Source organism: Thalia democratica, chromosome 3 (assembly GCF_965202585.1).
Source record: "Thalia democratica chromosome 3, ktThaDemo2.hap1.1, whole genome shotgun sequence".
In the NCBI taxonomy this organism is placed as follows: Eukaryota; Metazoa; Chordata; class Thaliacea; order Salpida; family Salpidae; genus Thalia; species Thalia democratica.
In genome coordinates, this window is record NC_139167.1 from 40,468,615 (window position 1) to 40,488,800 (window position 20,186).

The window sequence follows — 20,186 nt, forward strand, 5'->3', positions numbered from 1 at the left end:
ATCTCTATTTCTAGAGTAATATTATAGAATTTAATAGAAAAACTAAATACATCAAATATGCTATTAACTCAGACAAGTTTTTAAGCATTCAGGCTAGTTTTTTTTGAGTGACAACACTCCAAAAGCTTTCATTATAAAACTACAGTTAAGTCAGAAGTTTTCATTTTAATCTTTGCAAAGTTATAGTCATTCTAAGAAATAACTATATTGTCAAAATTTATATATTCTGTTTTATCAACTAAAACTGTTTTCTTTACAGCTTAATTTATGAATTTTGATGTAAAAATATACAACTTTTAAATCTGTTGTTATTGTTTAGTAATGTCTTGTCAACTCAAACAATTTTTTGGTGGTGGGAGCTCTAGCAACACTAATTCAGACTGTTACTCCCCAGGATGGGGAAAGTGTCCGGGAGCAGTAATTCCTTCAATGAATGGAGATAAGTTAGTATTCTTGCAATTTTATAACTGTTTGATTTCATTGTAAAACTTTTAATGTCACTTAGTATTCTGTGTTTTTAGAATTTTAGATGATATTCTTTTAAAGTTTTGAATTTTTAGGAGTAATTAAAAAAAAAACTAACATGGTTGCAACTCAACTAAAAAATATTTTTTATTCATCTAGGGTAAAATCAAGCTGAAAGTATTTTGTATCTAGTATTTATGTTTTATGTTAATTAGGTATAGTTTTTAGATAGTTTCATCTCACAAATTGAGTATATGTCTATATGGTTATACTCATGGTGGTAATCTTAAAGAGTCTCACTTTTTTTTACAAAAATTAACATTGGCTCTGTTTGTGTTATTTTAAAGCTTAGAGTATATGTTATAAGATACTTTCTACAGAAAAATTATCAGTTAATTTTTGACATTAAACAAATTTTGTAATAAAAATTCAGATACAACCGTATGGAATCAAAAGTTTTCAAGGCTAATTTTCTTGGATTTTTGAAATTATTTACTAAACATATAACTCCTCCTTCATTATTAAAAGAACTTAGTTCAAATTTTCATTTACTTTTCAATATTACTAACAACTTGTAAGAAGTGGCTTAAAAAAAGCCATAAGAAAATTTAAAGCAAAGCTGAAAAAAAAACAATTGCTTTTGTTAATTTTTTATTATTTAATTTTCTAATTAAAAAATATGTTACCTAAAAATTGTTTAAAAATTTGTTTAAGATTTTTCTAAAAAGTTTCAAAACAATTTCTCAAAAACTGAAGAAGGATATAGATTTTAGCAAAATAGTCTTTTTTTGCTCTTTTAGTTTGCACCTTCCATTAAGAGCCTATCAAACGCTCTAACTTTGATCACTTATTTTTCAAAAGTTACTTAGATTTTTTAAAGCAGTAAAAAAGTTATAACTAAATTACCTAATTATGTATAAAATAAGACTACATTTCAAAAAAAAAGAAGTTTTTACCCCCCCCCTCCCCAACCCTTATCTTACTAAATCTTACTAAAATTTACTTCAAATACTTGTAGATTTGTTAAAATTTTAATTATTTAGGTAACTTAGGTATAAATAACTCCTTGTTTTGTTTTATTTAGCTTTATTTAGGAACATTGATTGATCTGTTAAGAATAGCAATACACTAATATAATACTAAAACACTCTATAACTTTACATACCCCTAGCTTATTTTGTGCACAAAAATCTTTAATTTAAAGGAATAAATAACTAATCAAACAAATAAAACCCAGTTATACTAAAAAGTTTTAAGTAACATTTATAAACTTAAAATACTTTCAAAAAAAGTTATAAAATCATCAAACAGAAAAGGTACAAAATGAATAAATAATTTTCCACATAAAACCTAAGCAGTCTATTTTCTGAATGTTTTAACCTTATTTTCTTCATGCTAAAGTCTTTCTAGCTCACTTAAATCTTATTTTTCTAAAGTTTATCCCCCTGCATTCTACAGTTTTTGTCCCACAATTCTCTTCAGATTTTTACTCAAAAGTTGTCTAAATTTAAATTTATCAGCAACCTTTATGGTTGTTTTGCTTGTTTGACCAACACTATTGATTTTTTTCTTAACTTATGGTAATAAGTAGTTTTTATATTTTGTGAGATATCCTAAGTCTTGAAAAGTTCCAAAATTGTACTAGATGTGAGTTATGATCTTGAGTATATTTAGGTTAGAAATATTTGTTAAACTTTAGATATCAAATGTAATTTGTTTGCTATCATATACCTGTTGTAAAATTTCAAAAAGTTTTTCTTTAATTACATCCAAAGAAATTCCAACGCAGAATATTTGTTTAACTTGTATCAAAGTTTCCCAAAGGGGAAATATTGCTCTTATTTGGTCAATTTCAGTATTTTGGAGGGCAAAGCTACTAAAAGGGTCAAAAAGGGGGGGGGGGGTGGCAGTTTTCGAATTTTGGCCAATCATACAACTTTAAAGCTTTAATTTGCTTTTCAATATTTTTTCCTGAGGAAACTCCTTTGTTAGTAAACTTAAAAAATTGAGTGCATCAAAAATACTTACAGTTTTTATAATTTTATATGTTTTTGTACTATGTTATGATATAGAAATAATTTTAATTGGTTGACATCCAAAATATTGAACATAAAAAATGCAAAGTTTTCTAAATTTTTGCAGCAGCTGTTAGTTTTACAAGTGTGTTTTAATGCCAGTCCTTTAGTTAGTTACTATAAAATAGTCAAGTACAGTTTTGTAGGAATTGTTTTATATAGTTTACTTATAAACTTAAGCTTAAATAGATTATTATTTTTTACTTTTCAAACACACCAACCCTGATTTCAATCGTTTAAGGGCTAGGGGCCACCTTGATTTTTAAAATTTGATCTTATTTTGTAGAGTTTTATCTGAGTTATCAGAAATTTTTAACCGTTAAAAAAATCAAAGTAACTTTTGAAATATAAGCAATTAAAGTTGGTGTGTTCAATAGGTTTCCAAACCAAAAACGCAAAATAAGACTCATTTATTAAAACTGTATCTTCTCCTTCAATTTTCTACCAATCAAATTTTCATAGAAAAGACCATTTCTAATTTTTGCATAGCTTGAATGCAGAATTTTTTTAAATATTTTTAGAATTGCAACATTCAAAGTTTTTTAAACTATAATAGCAATGTTCCTGAAAGTTTGAGGTTTCAAGCTCATAAAATGAAGAAAAAATTAGATTTTTAGTAATTTTTTAAGTTTCTGATAAAACTGACTCTAAAAAATTTGTGCCTCATTCGTTTGTAACAGAATTTTTTATAAAAATGATAGTATCTGATAAATGTAACAAGTTTTTAAAATTTTATTTAAAGTTGTGTGTAGTTTGTACTTTAAGCTTTCATATAAGAGTCAATGACAGTTTTTGTAAAAAATGTTGCAACCCCTTTGTCCTTAATGGAAGTCTAACTAAGTTGAGTAAACAATATTTTTTACAGATACATATTAGTTTATGGATTTTTTTAGACCAAGGAATTAATATAAAAACTAGTATAAATACTCTAATCAAAGTACAAAGGCTTGATATTTATTGTTTATCACAAAAACTTGAAAAATTTAAAAATTATATAAGTAATTTTATAATAAAAATACTGACTTTTATTATAATACTTGTTTTTTCACAGGAAAGAACAGTTTGAACTTGAGCAATACTCAAATGATATACTGTGCAGGCTTAATGAATTGAGACATAACAGTTTAATGTGTGATGTTACTATAAAAATCGAACATAGTGGTGTAAAAAAGAAATTTAGTGCACATAAGCTAGTTTTAGCAGCATCATCTCCTTACTTTAAAGCAATGTTTGCAGGTATTTTTTTATATATTGCTTTTTGGTACTTAATCAATAACTTAAATATAGAAAAAAAAAACCGAAGACATAAGTTTTATGATCGTTTTAATTTATATTCTGTAACTGATTTTTTTCCATCCCCTGAGAATAAACTGAAATTGAAATTTGATTAAAAATATAATAGCTGAAAGTTAAAACATTTTAAAACTTGATGTTAATTACTAGAAGCTGATTTTAAAACATTTAGTTTTAAACAGTTGTTTTTATCAAAAAAATAAATTATAAGGCTTTATGATTTATATAGAGTTAAAATTTGTTTGCTTTTAATTTTACTAAAAATTATAAGAAATATAACTTATTTATAATATAGAAAAATAAGTTATGTTTGCAATACTTTATTTCTTAAATTACTAGGAGGCTGCAAAGAGAAAAATTCCTCAGAAGTTTCAATGACAAATTACATCCACCCAGAAGTTTTTTCCAGAATACTTGATTTTGTTTACACCTCGCGCATTCAAATAAGTGAAAAATGCGTTCTTCACATCATGAGTGGTGCCTCCATGCTTCAAATGAATCATGTTGTCAAAATATGCGAAAAGTAATATTTTTTAATTTTAAACTAAGTATTGTATAATTATAATTTTAAAAACATTTTGAAATTATGAGTTATTCAAAGTTTTGAGTCAAGCTTATAACAAGTTTTATGTTTACGTAAATAGTAAATTCTAGCAATTATTTCATCCCTTTTATATGTTTGTTTGTTGCTATGCTGAATAGCAATACTGTTTTAAAACTGCATATACCTTAAAGTTAAACAAAACTTTATAATAGAATTCACTACAAAGTCTAAATTTTAAATTAAAGTCATTTAAAGCAAGATAAAAAAACTAAGTTTTTATAATTCTATTTTTATTAACCAATTAAGTAATAAAAGTAAGACTAGTTTCTTAGTAAAGTCTAAGTATAGTTGCGAGTAAGTAAAATAAAACTATTTAAAGCACTATTCATTATTAGTTCATCTAAATTTAAAACCCTAAAAGTACATTTGAGCTTAAATTATTTTAGACCAAAATTAGTATAATGTTTATTAAAAATGCACGTTTTTAAAGTAAACATTGCTTCAATATGTGTGGTGTAGAAATATTTTCTGCATAATTTATTTGTTTTTGTTTATTTTATATTAAAAATAATTAAATAAAGGTTTCTTGAATCTCAGCTTGATCCTTCCAACTGCATTGGTTTAGCTTCTTTTGCGTGCGAGCTTGGATGCCAAGAGTTGAAGAAAAAAATTGAAAAGTATATATGCGATTATTTTGACGAGGTTAAATGTTGCTCAAATTTTGACTTTGATATAATGTTCTATTTTAAAAGTTTTTCGAAATAATGATTTTTTTTTAGTAATGCCATTAAAAATTTGATAGGGATTTTACACACTCGAACTAAATCAGACTAGTGAAAATTTTATAAAAAACTCAGACCAACTCAGACTAGTTTGAAAAATTTTCAGGTTTTTGAAAAGCTCAGACTTGTTTGAAGGCCTTTTATAAATAAAACTCAGACTAGTTTCTTTTTTTTGGTTTCAATTTTTGGCTAGTATTTTTGATTTAGTTTATTTTAATAAAAATACATTTGTTATAGATATTCGAAGTTTGAAATTGCAATATTTTTTTTCTGCTCTTATAACTTTATATATTATAGTTTAACATAAACTCAGGTGATTTGATTTTTTGCCTTAAAGTGTGGAACTCTGATTTAAACTTAAGCTTTTAAGTGATTACATCTATACTTGCAGTAATGCTGTTGTAGTTTTGTTTGGATAGTATTACTTCCAAGTTCACGTCTGTTTAATAACAAGCAATAAAATCAGTTTAAATTTGTTTCAAATTTAAAGTATTTGAAATAGATATTTAAACTTTAAAACACTTACAAATAAAATCATAATATATTTTATTTTGGAATAGTTTTGATTATTTTAAAATTGTAAGTAATGTTGTGACAGTACTTGAATTTTTTTTCGTCTTAAACTAAGTAAGAGAAAGGTTACATTATATTGATATTTTCGTACACTTGACTTAATTTATAATAAAATAACCTCTTATTATACATTTTATATTTGAAATTAGTAATATTAATTCCGACATTAAAAAAAAAATATAAAAAACATATTTTATTATAAAAATTAGAAAACATTGATCTTAGCAATAGAATTTGCATATTAAAGCACAAGTTGATAATAGTTCAGCACTGATTGAGGTATTATAATTGAATTCATTGCAATATTCATTAAATGTTGTTTTATTAGCCATAAAAACGTTGGTAACACGTTTCTAGTTATAAGTTTCTCATTGTGTGTTTTATAAACTAAACAAGGCCAAGGTTATTCAAACTCAAGTTTTAGTGTCATGGCTAGGCTATTATTAGTTTAAGCTGTAAATTAGAATATTTCTTTTTAAGTATAGAATTTAAAGTAGTTTTAAAACATAACTTTAATCTATCAATCGAAGAAAATAATTCACGGTTGTTTCTTTTGTTAGGTTTTGTTAAAATTAACCTAGTTTTAATAATTAGAAATACTAGTTGAACTGTTCGTCTAATTAAGTAAGTTATGAATTGTAATTTAAATAACTTTATTTTTTATTTTAACTCCCGTGTTAAGTTTATTTGTGCTGCTAAAAACCTCTCAAATTTGAAAAATGTATACTTTGTGCTGAAGCTCGGAAAATGTTGAACAATGAAGACAAATGATAATTACGCACGGCATAAAACAACAAGTAATTCTGCCAAGTCACTCTTATCTCCGTTTTTCATGGCTGCGCTTACCAGACAACTCTCTTACTGTCTAAAATTTTCGTTGCGCTAAATAAAAGTCTTTGTGCCATAAAAAAGCTTTAAGTTTTTTTCAAAGCGTTTGTACCTTTCAGCCATAAACCATTGTGTATTTATTATTTATTCTTTATCTCATAAAAAAAGTTGAAAAATGAGTGTATGTTTGAAGAAATTAAATTATTTATATTAGTTTTAAATGCTTCGAAATACAACGCTTATTTTATACGTAATTTCATAAGCCACAAAATACAATTTAAAAATTGTTTTGAAAGTAAATACAAAGTTTATTATAGGTCAACTTGATTGTTGAATACATTTTTAACTGTTCAGTTCTTAAACTTTGATGGTTAGGTCTTTATTGTGTTCAAAAAATAGTTTTAATATTTTAAATGTTGTAAAAAGATTTTTTTGAATTGTGAAAATAATTTTTTTTACATTTTTATAGTATTGATCAGTTTTTAGCAGGTTTTTTTTAATGATTATAAGTGTAAGTGTGAATTGTATATAATTATTTACTTTTTTACTTAAAATAAAATTAGTACTATAAATGTTGGTAAATTATTGCTAATGAAAACTTTCGAAGATTAAACCATATTTGCTCGTTACTTTAAAAACTTTGAGGCTTAAAAAAAGTGTAACATTTTTCCTAAATGTACTATTTAGTTTTAGTGTAATTCTATAAGAATAAATTAATTTACACATTCTAAACTGAACCAACGAGTTTATGCATGAATGGAGCAGTCGAATTCAAAATTATTTGAGCAGTCACAGTCAAATACATTCCATTCACTCTTAAAAAGTTGTTATAAACTAAGTATTTAATAAACGTGACAAAAGTTAATTCATTTTAAATAAAATAGAACTGTTTGGTTTGAGTATATTTTTACCTAACCAAGTGATTAGATTATAAATGGGTTATATTAAGTGTTACTTTAGTTTTAGTACTTATGTTAATTTATTTTTAGACTACTGTAATTAAGTTTACAATACAAACATTTAGTGTAATTTTTATGCTTCAAACTTTTCAAGTGTCCAATTATACGTTGGTTTCAAAATGCATTTAACATTTTCCATTCTTAAAGTTTAATGTCTGATACAAACAAATAACAAGACAGTTTACTGTTCAACCGAAAGTTTTGAGTTACGTGCGTACAGCACATTAATACAAAGCAACCTTGAATTATAAGTTTGAACCCCGAGAAATTGCAGGTGTCTCAGAGCGAGGAGTTCAAGTCGCTGAACGTGTGCCAGATGTCGAAGGTGGTGTCGAACGACAAGCTCAACGTGAAGTGCGAGTCGCAGGTGTACACGGCCGTGACCAGGTGGGTGCGGCACGACTACCACAACAGAAAGCAGTACTTCACCATGCTCGTCGCCGCAGTTAGTTGATTCAGTTTAAGGCTGAATGTTCTCGTAAGCTCCTGCATTTCTGATGATGTTTGTGTTGTTTACAAGGTGGCAATTGAGAAGTTGGCCAAAGAATAGCAACATTAAGCGTCTTTGAAATTTCTGTTTACATTTGCAAAATCACGTTCCTATATTTAAGGCTTTTTATTTGATAGTAAGAACTAAAAGTTTTTTTCTTACATATTTGTGCGTTTAGAAGAGTAATTGAAAAAATACCTGTTGTTTAACCTAGTAATTTATTATTATAAACACACATACGTAATTTATAAATTAAATATTTATCTTAAAATTTTGTCTTCTATGAAAAAAAACAACAACTTTATACGATTAGGTGAGGTGCCACTCATTGACACCAAAGTTTATTTCATGGCAAATTAAAAATTGTCCGATGCTGAGTGACGATGACAAAACAAGAAATCATTTAGTTCAAATTTTAGACGATTTGACGGTTCACAATTATGTTGATCGCAAACCAAGGCAACCTGATATACCACAAGTTTGTTATGTTAAATGATATTAAGTTTATATATATATATTTATATGTGTTGTATGTTTCAAGTTTAATTTTTTTATAAATATTTGATAAAGTGTATTGTTGTAAAGAATTATGCGATTTAAATTTATTAGCTATGTTAAAATAAAATTTAGAAGCTTTATAAAAACTATTCTAACACTCATGGTCATTAAATGTTGTTTTTATTTTTTAGTCAAAAATCATGTTTAAGCAAATTTCGTTACATAAAAGTGTTGTATTTAGACAAAAATAGCTTAGATTCGTGATAAGCACTTTAAAGAGTTTATTTTAGTTCAACAAGTTACAACACAAAATTTGTAAACAAAACAGAAGACCTGATAAACATTTTATTTGCATGTTGAGTAAAGTTGTGTATTATTGCTAAATCATCACACGAATGCCTACTACATAATGCTCAGTCACTATGACTTTTATCTGCTACAATTTGTTTGACGTTTACCTTTAAATTTGCGCTCTTACTATTTGTTTAAACTAGCTTGTTTATTGCTTCCAGCTAAAATATCGCGTTTATTACTAAAGCAACCAGATTATTACATTAATTTACAAGTAATTGTACCTTTGCTTTTAAACGTGTTTGTAGTTTAAAAACATTAAGCTAGTTTTTTTTAAGCATAAGATAAAAAGCGCAAAACAAAAATTCCGTTTGATGTAAGTTTATGTGTAAAAATAAACACTTAAACTGTTAACTAACTTTCCGTTAAAAAAATCAAAATAATAACAAATTAACATGTTGAGTTTTTTTAAGTAAACATCAACTTAAAATTAAACAAACATAAAAAAATATTTTAATTTAGTACTCGTTTTATACACTTAAAAAGTATATTTAAATATTTTTTGTGCTGTAATATATTTAAAAAGTCTACCTATAAAATTATTTAAAAATTTATATTTACTACTGACAAAGTAAAAAAACTGTGAAAAAGTCTTTCAAAAAAAAACTTTCAACAAACTGCAGGCTTTGTACGTGGTTGGCGGCTACCTCCGAAACTCGTTGATAACAGTTGAATGCTACCTGCCCTCCCGCCGAAGCTGGATGAAGCTTCGCAACTTGCCCATGCCTCGCAGCGGGCTCGCTTGTTGCGTCATACAAGGCCTCGTGTACGTCATAGGAGGCAGAAACAACACGCTTGAAAGCAGCTTGGATCTTGCAACCTGCGAAAGGTTTTACTTGTTTTGTACTACTCTTGTGTGATATGATTGCTTGTTTTTTATAGCTGATAATGTATACTAATATGTTTAAATATGTTTAGATAAAGTTGTATTGAAAAGAAAATGCTTTGACTTAAACTTACGGCGTTGACACATATATAAATATAATTGAGGTTTGAATTTTTTGATAGGAATTCTAAATAATTCAAGCATTTATCATTACTTTACTTCCAATGCTGATTTTTATGATTTTTAAAATTTTAATCCTAAAATACAATTTATACAACATGTTTTGAATTATTAAATTCGCTCTTAAAACAAACTAGTTCAAAAACCTTATTAAACAAAAACTACAGGTACAATCCGATGTCAAACCAATGGGACTCGTGTAAATCGATGTCGGTGCCGCGGAATCGAGTCGGCGTCGGCGTGATCGACGATGAGATGTACGCCGTGGGGGGCTCGAAAGGAACCGATCACCAAAACACCGTTGAAAAGTTTGCACGCTTTAATGTTTTACGTGGTCGTAATTGAAGCATTTTATTTAAAACTATTTAATTGTTTTTATTTTGTTCAAAGATGCTTTAAATAACTTATAAGTTTTTTTTTTAAACCAGTATTCATTCAAACGGGTTTTAAAAAACAGAACTTTATTTTTATATGCGACTCATAAAACAATTAACAAATACTAGATAAGTAACAAACTCAACAATCATACTTTATATCCGCTAAAACTTATTCAAAACTCAACCGCGCGCAGGTACTCGCCAACGGAAGACGCGTGGCAGCTGTGCGCTTCGATGAAGACCTCCCGCATAGGAGTCGGGTGCGCGGTGGCCAACAGGATGCTGTACGCCGTGGGAGGGTTCGACGGGAGGCACCGGCTGTCGAGCGTGGAGAGGTACCACCCGGAGAACGACGAGTGGTGCTTCGTGCAGTCCATGCTCACCCCCAGGAGCGGCGCAGGTTTTTAACATGTTATTTTTTTTAAGGCAACGAAAGTGACCGTTAAATTGGAACAAACTTAGTTATATGTTTGGTTTTCTTTAGAAAGAAATGTCTTTAAAACAAAGTTGTGTATTTTTGTTTGATATATTATACATCAGAAATGAATTTTTACTTTTTTATAGCGAAAAAGTATTTTATATATTTAAAGTAAATTAATTTTGTAACAAAAATAAAGCTATAAAGGAACGTTTTCATTATTTTAACTTTTCATAAATGTATATTAGACATGGAAGTAAACAAACAAAGTAATTATTGTTGTTGCCGTTTTTCATCAATGTCATAGTTTTTTATTGTAAAAACACTCCCAAGAATTCGTGCGGTTTTCTGTATGTTTAACTGAGTCATTGTTGGTAATCAGTTTGCTCATTTTGCTCTCATGTTATTTTGAGTTTGTCCACATACTTTTTCCGTTTACACGTTTTTTCCATAATTTCTATTACAATAAGCCATGTAAGATTGATTTAATTTTACTGTAAAAAGTAAAAATTTATCTAAGAGTAAGGTTTTATATTTACTTAAAAAGTTTATTAGTTTGAGTATAAAGTTGCAATGTTTTATTCACGGTTAAGTCTTTGTAACTAAAAAAGAGATTTTTTAACGAGGTTTTACAGTTATAAAATAAAAAAATGAAGGTAAAAGTATTATTTTTTAATATTAAAACACCAATTAAAAAACTGATTGAGCAGTATTTTTTTATACATAAAGTCGTTTTTGTTTTGTATAAATCAGGGTTGCCACTTTACCTGGAAACTTAGAAAAACCTGTAATTTGACAATTTAGGCAAAAATGACCTGGAAAAACCTGGAATTTGAGATATTTTGAAAAAAACCTGGAAAAACCTGGAATTTTAAATAATTTTAACATTTTCAGTAGTAAAATTTCGATATGACACAAAAAGTCTATCATATAAATAATTTTTTTGTCATCATCAAAAATGTTTTGATTAAAAAACACATTTAAAGTAACTTTACAGTATCTTTTCAATGTTTTTATACTATTAAACACAGTTTCTTATATAGAAATTAGGTTAAAACTAAAAATAGACCCAAAAATATGTACTTTTGAAAACCCTGGAAGAAATTTGGAAAACCTGGAAAAATTTTTGAAAAAACGAGTGGCAACCCTGATAAATGTTGCATTGAATTTTATATCTACTTGTTTGATGAAAAGTAAGGAATGAAACAGAGACCCCACTTTCCGTAGGCTATAAGTATTTTTATTTTGTTAGCGTAGTAAAGTGATTTTTACTAACTTAAGAAGTTGGTATGGTGTGTTATAATTAAAATATTTTACATGCACAGTCACCTCTCGCGAATCTACGCACTCGTTTAGTTACGCATTTTAGAATTCTTAAGGAGCATTGAAAAAAATTGAAAAATCTTTAGTGATGTAAACTCGTTGCGAAGTCAGTAAAATATAAAAGAAAACAAAACAGCTTAAGCATTAAACTAAAACCGTACACTCTCATACAACTAATTTTTCAGGGGTGGTGTCGGTTGGCAAGTACATATACGCCATAGGAGGTTACGACGGCAAAGAGCAGCTGAACAGCGTTGAGAGGTACAGCATTCGAGAGAACTGTTGGGTGAAGGTTGCCAGCATGAAGCACCGAAGATCGGCTCTCACCGTTGCCGTTTACGACAAAAAAATTTACGCAATCGGTGAGTACCAGTTGTTTCACTTTTGTTTTCGTATACATAATAAAAGGTGTACCAACATCTTTGCTACTTTGAAAAATAATAAACTAAAGCACAGTTTCCTCTCGCGAATCTACGCACATTGTGTCCACAGCAAAAGTGCTTAAGTAAATGAGAAAACGTAGTTAAAAGAGAGGTATCAAATTATATCTTTTATATTAACTTTTTTCTTATGATTTATTTGATTAAATACATTTTGAAGACTTCCTCACTTTTTTGTTTACAAAAACAGCTTTAATTAATGTTGTACATAAACGTCAATGGTTTTTTAATTAAAGTATTTTATGTGTAAACAAAGTTTTTTTTTTCTTATTTGTTCCTTACCTACCTAAGATTAAATTTGTCTTGCATGGTATTAGAGAGAGTTATTTTTCTATTACTATGTAAGACAAGTTAAATCTTAGGTGGGCAAGGAACAAATTAGCTAAAATAAAACTTTAAGCCATAAATAATGTTAGGAATAAACATTGTGCATTGTTTAATTAAAATATATAAAGGGTGGTTAAGAGAACTAAAATTTAAGAGTAAAGATATAGAGTTTAATGAGTTTTTTATGGAAGGCACAAACTAAAAGTGCAAAAATCTATCTCCTACTATGTTTTTCACAATTTTTGCTTTAAATTTTCTTTAGGTATATAAAAAATAAATACATTGTTAACTAAATACATATAACAAACTTTTTCATTTAAAAAGTTTCAATTTTTCTCTTTTGTATTCTTAAAGAATTCTAAAATGCGTAACTAAACGAGAGTGCGGAAATTCGCGAGAGGCGACTGTATTAAGGCATTAAGTGGATTTTGAAAATCTAAAATACTGAATGTTTCTGAAGATGATATTTCGTTGGTAAAACCTGTTTTCCAGTAGACTTAATGTTTTAATTTTACTTAATGAGTAAAAAAAAATTGTCTAATTTTATCAACAATCTCAAGGCGGTTACGACGGTAGCGTGTTTCTTCCCAGCATCGAGTGTCTCGATCCGGGGGAATCCCACGGAGGCGTGTGGCGAGAAGTGGCAGAAATGAGCAGCGGGAGGTCTGGTTGCGGGTCGGTAGTTGGGTACCAGCCCTGCCTGCCCCAACCAGAACGACCTTCAGCCCAGCCGAACAGGTCCAAGTTTCGAGTTTCTCGGCACTGAAACTTCAAGTGCCTTCTAATTCGAAGCACGTTTGTGGTTAATGGGAAAATTTTTCATTCCCGCATTAATTTGTTTTACAAGATCTCAAAGTTGTTTATTAGCAAAAAGAAAACTTTTATGTTTATGCGGTAAGTTTGAAATATGGTAGCCACCTCATCAGATACTGTTGATGAAAGTTTCTTTAAAAATATGTTTAATTTGTTTAAAATTTTGCTATCATAAAAGTTAATTGATTTCACAAAGATATATCATATCTAAACAACTTTATAAATAATTTGTGTTTTATAAGTGATTTTTTTTCTATATAATTTAGGTTGTACTTTCAATTATTACTATCAAATAGAAGTTGTTGTGAATAATTGTTTGATAGATTAAATAAGAGTTATTTTTGTTTTTCTGTGAGAAGAAACTGTTGTTTTTACTTTTAAGGTAAAGTTAAATTTTTAATTGTTGTTTTTTGAAGTTTTAAAATTAAGCAACTAGTGCCTATGATATCAAGCAGTACTATGCTAAAAAGACACTAATCAAAATTAACAAAATTGGTTTAAAATTGTAAACAGCTGTGTATGAACAAATGAAAAATTCAACATTTAATAATTTTTAGTTTACTCTAACAATTAAGATTATTTTAGTTTTGTGACAACCATATTAAAAACTTGAAACTTTAAAACTAATTATACTGTTCTACCACAAGAAAAAAAAAGGTTTTAAATTTGTTTAAATTTTGAAAACAATTTTTAATGAAAGACAAACAGTTTGTATATTCAGCTTGTTTTTTACAAACTATCCTTTTAGTATTCAAAATTTAGATTTATTTGAATAATCTTACTAAAATCTTATTTTATTTACTTTCTTATAATGTTTTAGACAATATTATTCAGCTTACCTATTTATCTCCTCATAGAATTATCTCATGTGTTTAATTATATAGCATAGTTAATTTTGTAATGTGTTTTATAATCACTACCTAATATATCTAAAATGGTTCTAATAAGATAAAAAAAAATTTTTAGTTTATAAGTTTGTGTTATAATAACTTTTTAAATCTTTATAGTCCATGACTACGTTTAGTTGGTTAAAGATACTAATTTTACAAATGCTGAGTTTTAAACTATTGTGCGAGTTCCTTTTTATTTTCAAACTTGTTAGTTTTAATCACATTTGAGTACTAAAGTGTGTACTTGGTTTTCAAAACGTTTTTCGTTTTTATTTATACGTCTGTATATGCTCACCTATGTTTTAAAATCAGCTGAGTGTTTGTACTATGTGTAAAACCTTAGGTAAATTTCAATTATTTGTCATGATTTTTGCCGATACTTCTTTCTTGTGATTGAGTCTTTTTCACTGCCTTCTTTCTCCTACCATCATAACTGCTTTTGTTATTTTGTATACTGCATGTTTTATAACAAATATCCAACTAATAAATCTTGTTATGATTATAACAATTACTTGATGTGTTTTATATTTTTACCTTTAGTCTTACAAGTTAGTCTGTAGTTTTTGATCTTTTTAATTCTGACTACTGGTTTTTATTATTTTTTGATAAGTTGTAAGCAAAATCTATTTTTTAACTTAAAACTAAACTAGCTTAGTAGTATAGGATATGCAAGTTTGGTAAGGCGGTAAGTAAAAACTAACTGTACAAATTTTTGATGTAATTGATAACAGATTAGGAAAACTGAATTAGTTTCATTTGAATACACATTTTAAACACTAAACCATAAGTTCTTTTTTAAACATAAGCTTGCATAACTATTAATTAGCATTGACTTTAAAAACTAAACAGCAAAATAATTAAAAATAAATTGCAAAACTTAGATACATTCTACTTCGTAATACTAGAAAACATTGAAGTGTAATAACTCTAACTTTGTTCAGAAAAAAATTCTATTAGTTTTTTTTTTACATTCTTATTTTTAGAAGTAGTTTGAATTGTGCTTCTACGCTTATTATAATGAAAATACCGTTTAGATTAAAAACTAAAACATCTTGTTATCATCGTTTTATCATTAAATTAACTGAATAACAGTATGTTTACATTAGTTTTTTGTTAAGAAGCATATAAATACTAAAAAAAGTAAGTCTTTCAAAAAATATAGTTCGATTAAATATTTGCTAAGCTGAAATCTAATGATAAATTATACTAAATTAATTGTTTAAACATGAAAAGTAAGACTTATTTTATAAAAAATAATTTTTTGATAACAAACTAAAATTTGAGTTTCATAAAAAACATACTTATTTAGCACCATTTAAGAAGGGTGAATAATAATGTAAATTTTGAACTTAATCTTATTAAAAAAAACGACTATTTTATTTCTTTTAGAAAAAATGTCACTAAGACTTCAAAAATAGTCACTTAATACAAAATAAACACTATTTAGAAACTACAAAGTGTGTTATCGTTAAATTGCTCTGTCGTACGAACAAGACTCAATCAGAGTAATCCAAACTCATCGACTAAATTGCCTGTTTTCAAGATTATAAAAATGCTAATTAGTTTACTTGAAGCTAAGCATATTAAATAAAACTAAGTCTTGTATAGTTATTTTTAAATTTTGTTTGAAAAGATTTTGCAGCTGGAAAATTTTAAGACCACAAAGTTCAGTATTAGGACCGTTGTTATTCCTAATACACATAAATTACTTAAAAATAATACTAGTCTTAAAGTCCTTAACTTTGCAGATAATACAATGTTATACAAAACGTTCACAAAAGACACATACCCAAATGACGGTCAACATTTTAATGCAGAACTTAGTAAGGTATCAGATTGGCTTATGGGAAACAAACTTCAACTAAACCTTAATAAAACCAGAAGCATGATTCTACACAAATCAAAAAATAGTTTTTGTAAAAATAGGTAAAACAGTTGTAACAAACACAGATAGCTATAAACATTTGGAAGTAATTTTAGACAGAAATTTAAAATGGACAGAACAAGTAGCAGCTATAAAAACAAAATTACAAAAAAACGTTGGGTGTATTATATAAAACAAGACATTTCTTAAATGAAAAAGCAGCATATTTAATCTTTAATTATTTATCTATCACAATGTTAGATATGGCTTGTTGTGCTGGGGATGAGCAAATAAAAAATGTATAAATGAAATCAACGTTCTCATAAACAGAGCACTTAGATGCATACATTATAAGAAATATGATGATAGTGTAAGAGAATTAAAAACTCAGAAAAAAAAAAAGAAATGTTGAAAGTCTGTTTCTATATGAAATAGGTCTGTTTAAGTTTGACAATAATTTCTTACCAGGTAACTTTAAAAATTACTATAAAGGTGTAAAAAATGTCCATAATTATCATACCAGGTCTTCAGAAACAATTTTTTCCTACCTAGATTCAACAGCAAAATAGGTCATAAATCACTATCCTTCCAAGGTAGTAAGTTATGGATTAAGCTACCATTATGTTTAAAAAATATAAGTCATTTTGGAAAGTTCCAGGATGAACTTAAAAGTTATCTTTTAAATAGTTATTCTCAAGGTCATTAGTAATCATTCCTACTCGCCTATTTACTTTGTTTAAGAACTTAATAGTATTTGTCATTTAGTATCCAAAATTTTATTTATTTTTTTTATTTTTGTTTTTTTTTGTTCGAAAGTTGATCTGTTTGGTTACAGTAACATTGGTTTAGTCTAGGTTTTAGCATTTTCTACTCTGGTTGTATTTTAAGATTTTTCTCTAAGATTACTATTTTGAATTAAGTTCAGAATACTTAAAAACTTTCTTTTTTTCTCTTATGCTTACAACTTTTTTTTTACATGCAAAGATAAAAAAAAGTTATAGATGTTTTTAATTTAGCAGAAAAAAAGTATTTAGATAGTAAGCTAAGATAACTGTTCTAAGCAAACTGAGATATTTTTTTCTTTTCTTTTTGAGGAAATTAAAGATTTTTTTTTCTTTTTTATGTTTGCAAATGTTGCTTGCTTTCTATTATTACAGCTTTAGACTTGGACAAGTATATGAAAAAAAAATCAGTATTTATCTTCATATTTTATAAAATTAAGTTCAGTTACTATAAAAATAACTTCTTTAAAATTCTTTTTAAAAAAATTTACAATAGTTAATTTAACTATTCAAATGTAAAATTGTTTTTACTGTTCAAGTTGAATTTTTAAATTAAAAAAAAAAACTTTTTAACAAAAAACTTATAAAAAAAATTTTTGTTAGAAATTTTCAGCGTATTACATTTTACTTTCTTTAAAGAAGTTGTAATCTATAATTCAAGTATTCGCAAGTTTGTTATTAGTGTCGTTTATTTACTTTTAAAAGTTAATGTAAAGTGATATGTATATTTTTTAGTTCATACGTTACTAAACAAGATTCATAGTACATTATTTAACTAAAAATTCAGTTCATTTTCGTTTATTTTTAGTTTCTTTTATTTTTCTTTTGGTTAAACTGATTGTTTTTTACTAAAGATTTAAATATTTAAACTACAAAAAAACTGTGTATAATAGATCGCAAGAAACTTTATAAGCATGTGGTGTACGACTCGATAACCGAAAGGTTCCTTTGTACACCAGGTCCTTAGACCAAACTTTTTGAGCTTTTTTTTATCGTTCAATAAACAAAATATCAGCCTTAACCATATTGTCTACCTCTGACACAAGGCTTAAAATACCATCAATAGACATCAATTCATCTGTATTTGATAAACATTTTATTATCTCGGTCTTAACATCATCCATGTTGTTTTAATTTACCTTCAGTCTTGATTTAAATTCACCCTTGTGGACAAAAAGGAAAAAAAAAGCTTCTGCTTAATTCATTTATAACTTTTCAAATTCCTTTTAATCGTAGTCAACTAAGCAAAACTTCAGGTCAAGATATTTTGACACGAATATTTTTCAAGTAAGTTAATCAAAACACTCATTGAATTCACTTCTATAATAAAAGACAACTTTATGTTCATCTTTCATACTCAAAAAAACATCACCGTTCTCAATATTTTGCACATTTTTGTATGGAGTTAACAAGATCAGAACTTTTTTAATAGTTTCAGGAATTTTTTCCAACCTGTGTAATAATCTCTCAAAACTTTTAGATAGTAAACTCTAAACATAGGAAACATAAAAATTGTGTTTTCATCGGAAAGACAAGAAAGTTCTTTATGATCCAACTCAAGGATGACAAAAATAAACTCGGGGTGATTTTTAGCAAGTTTTTTGGCATTACGAAGACATTCAACACCGTAAGTTAAAGAATTCTTGTGAAAAAACTACCAGCATCGATCTGATTTTTTGATTTATATAAAAGTTGAATGCAGCGAAGTAATTATCAGCCACTTTAGTAATTTATTTGAGCTACTGAAACACTAAAAATTGTGAATAAATTAATAAAACTATACTTTTTCATTTAGACAACTAACTTGAACTTTTGTAATGATTAAACTAACTTTAAAACAAACTTGTATTATTATAACTTAAGAATTTTCATATTTTTATATACAACTTATTATAAAATAAATATTTGACAAAAATAATTTAGTTAGAAAATCTTTACATTATAAAAGGTTAATATTTTTTGAAATACGTTTTTTATTAATTTTTAAACTCTTTTTTTATTGAAGACTTGAGAAGATTTAACTTTTATATACATAACAAAACTCTTTAAGCTAAATTTAAGTAACACTGCATATACATCATTAGACTAAAAAAAGTTAAACTATTTAAAAAAAAACCACTTGATTGTCTATCATTATCTATGACAAGTAATCAGTCTAAAAAATTTTTAACTTTTTAAAGATACAAACTTATTAAGAGTGTTTTGTTTTAGTTGTGTTCTTATTTAAATAAATTTTTTTTACTGTAAATTTTTGTTTTGAAAATCAAGTGTAAAAATACTTTAAAAACAATTATGTTTTTATAGTTACTATTTTTTAAATATTCACTAAACTATTTTTTTACAAACAACTGTTTTATTGGAATTTTGATTAGTTTTACTAATTATACATTTTTTAAATGTTTTTTTTTTATAACAGCTATCATCACTACCTAACGATTAAATAAAGGTAAAATTGCTCAACATAAAAATATTATCTTTTGTGTAATTTTAACACAAGTTTTAAAAATAAAAACTTCCTACTAACAAGTATTGAATAAGGCTGATACAAAAAAAAAATCATAAGTTTCGTCTATATCTATTGCAAAGTTTCTTCAGCTTTACAACTAAATCTCCCAATTGGCGGGTTAGAAATAATTTTTTGTCCCATAGACTGACTGTACGTTTAAATATTTAGTTAAAATGTATTTAAATATTAGAAATTTAGATTTAACTTGCTTAAGTATTATATAATACTTATTCAGTATAGTTTAAAACTGTAAACTACAGTACTACTAAGCTACAGTAACCTACCACCTAGGTACGAACTGCCGTTTTGGTACACATTTTTTAGCGAAAAGTTCTGTGTTCAAAATAAAATTCTATTTTTGCTTTGAAATTAAAAAAAAAACAAATCTAAAATATACTAGAATTAATTTCACTCGAAATTAGTTAAAACTAAAAGACACTAGAAAATAAATTATGAACTTACAAATTGTATATCAAACCCAGTATTTAAAACAAATACATTACAGTATGTAATTGTAACGAAAATAACGAACAATACAGTTTAAATTTGCATACCACATGATTAAAACATAAGGGTAAAAAA

General features: G+C 26.7%; 1 protein-coding gene across 1 annotated transcript; it reads left to right on the forward strand.

Annotated features, from left to right (window-relative positions):
• Positions 1 to 264: 264 nt before the first annotated feature.
• LOC145832746 (kelch-like ECH-associated protein 1) lies at positions 265 to 14,927 on the forward strand. Its single transcript, XM_082940080.1, has 11 exons — positions 265 to 443; positions 3,592 to 3,776; positions 4,173 to 4,356; positions 4,959 to 5,079; positions 7,794 to 7,964; positions 8,323 to 8,487; positions 9,482 to 9,687; positions 10,032 to 10,172; positions 10,436 to 10,641; positions 12,168 to 12,344; positions 13,310 to 14,927. Exons 1-11 carry the CDS (start codon positions 322 to 324, stop codon positions 13,513 to 13,515), a joined length of 1,884 nt encoding a protein of 627 aa, XP_082796206.1. The 5' UTR covers positions 265 to 321; the 3' UTR covers positions 13,516 to 14,927.
• The last annotated feature ends 5,259 nt before the right edge of the window (positions 14,928 to 20,186 follow it).

Coding starts and splice junctions, on each gene's coding strand:
- LOC145832746 (XM_082940080.1), top strand. CDS start 322: ATGTCTTGTCAACTCAAACAATTTTTTGGTGGTGGGAGCTCTAGCAAC. Junction 444..3,591: donor CCTTCAATGAATGGAGATAA/GTTAGTATTCTT, acceptor GTTTTTTCACAG/GAAAGAACAGTTTGAACTTG. Junction 12,345..13,309: donor CAAAAAAATTTACGCAATCG/GTGAGTACCAGT, acceptor AACAATCTCAAG/GCGGTTACGACGGTAGCGTG.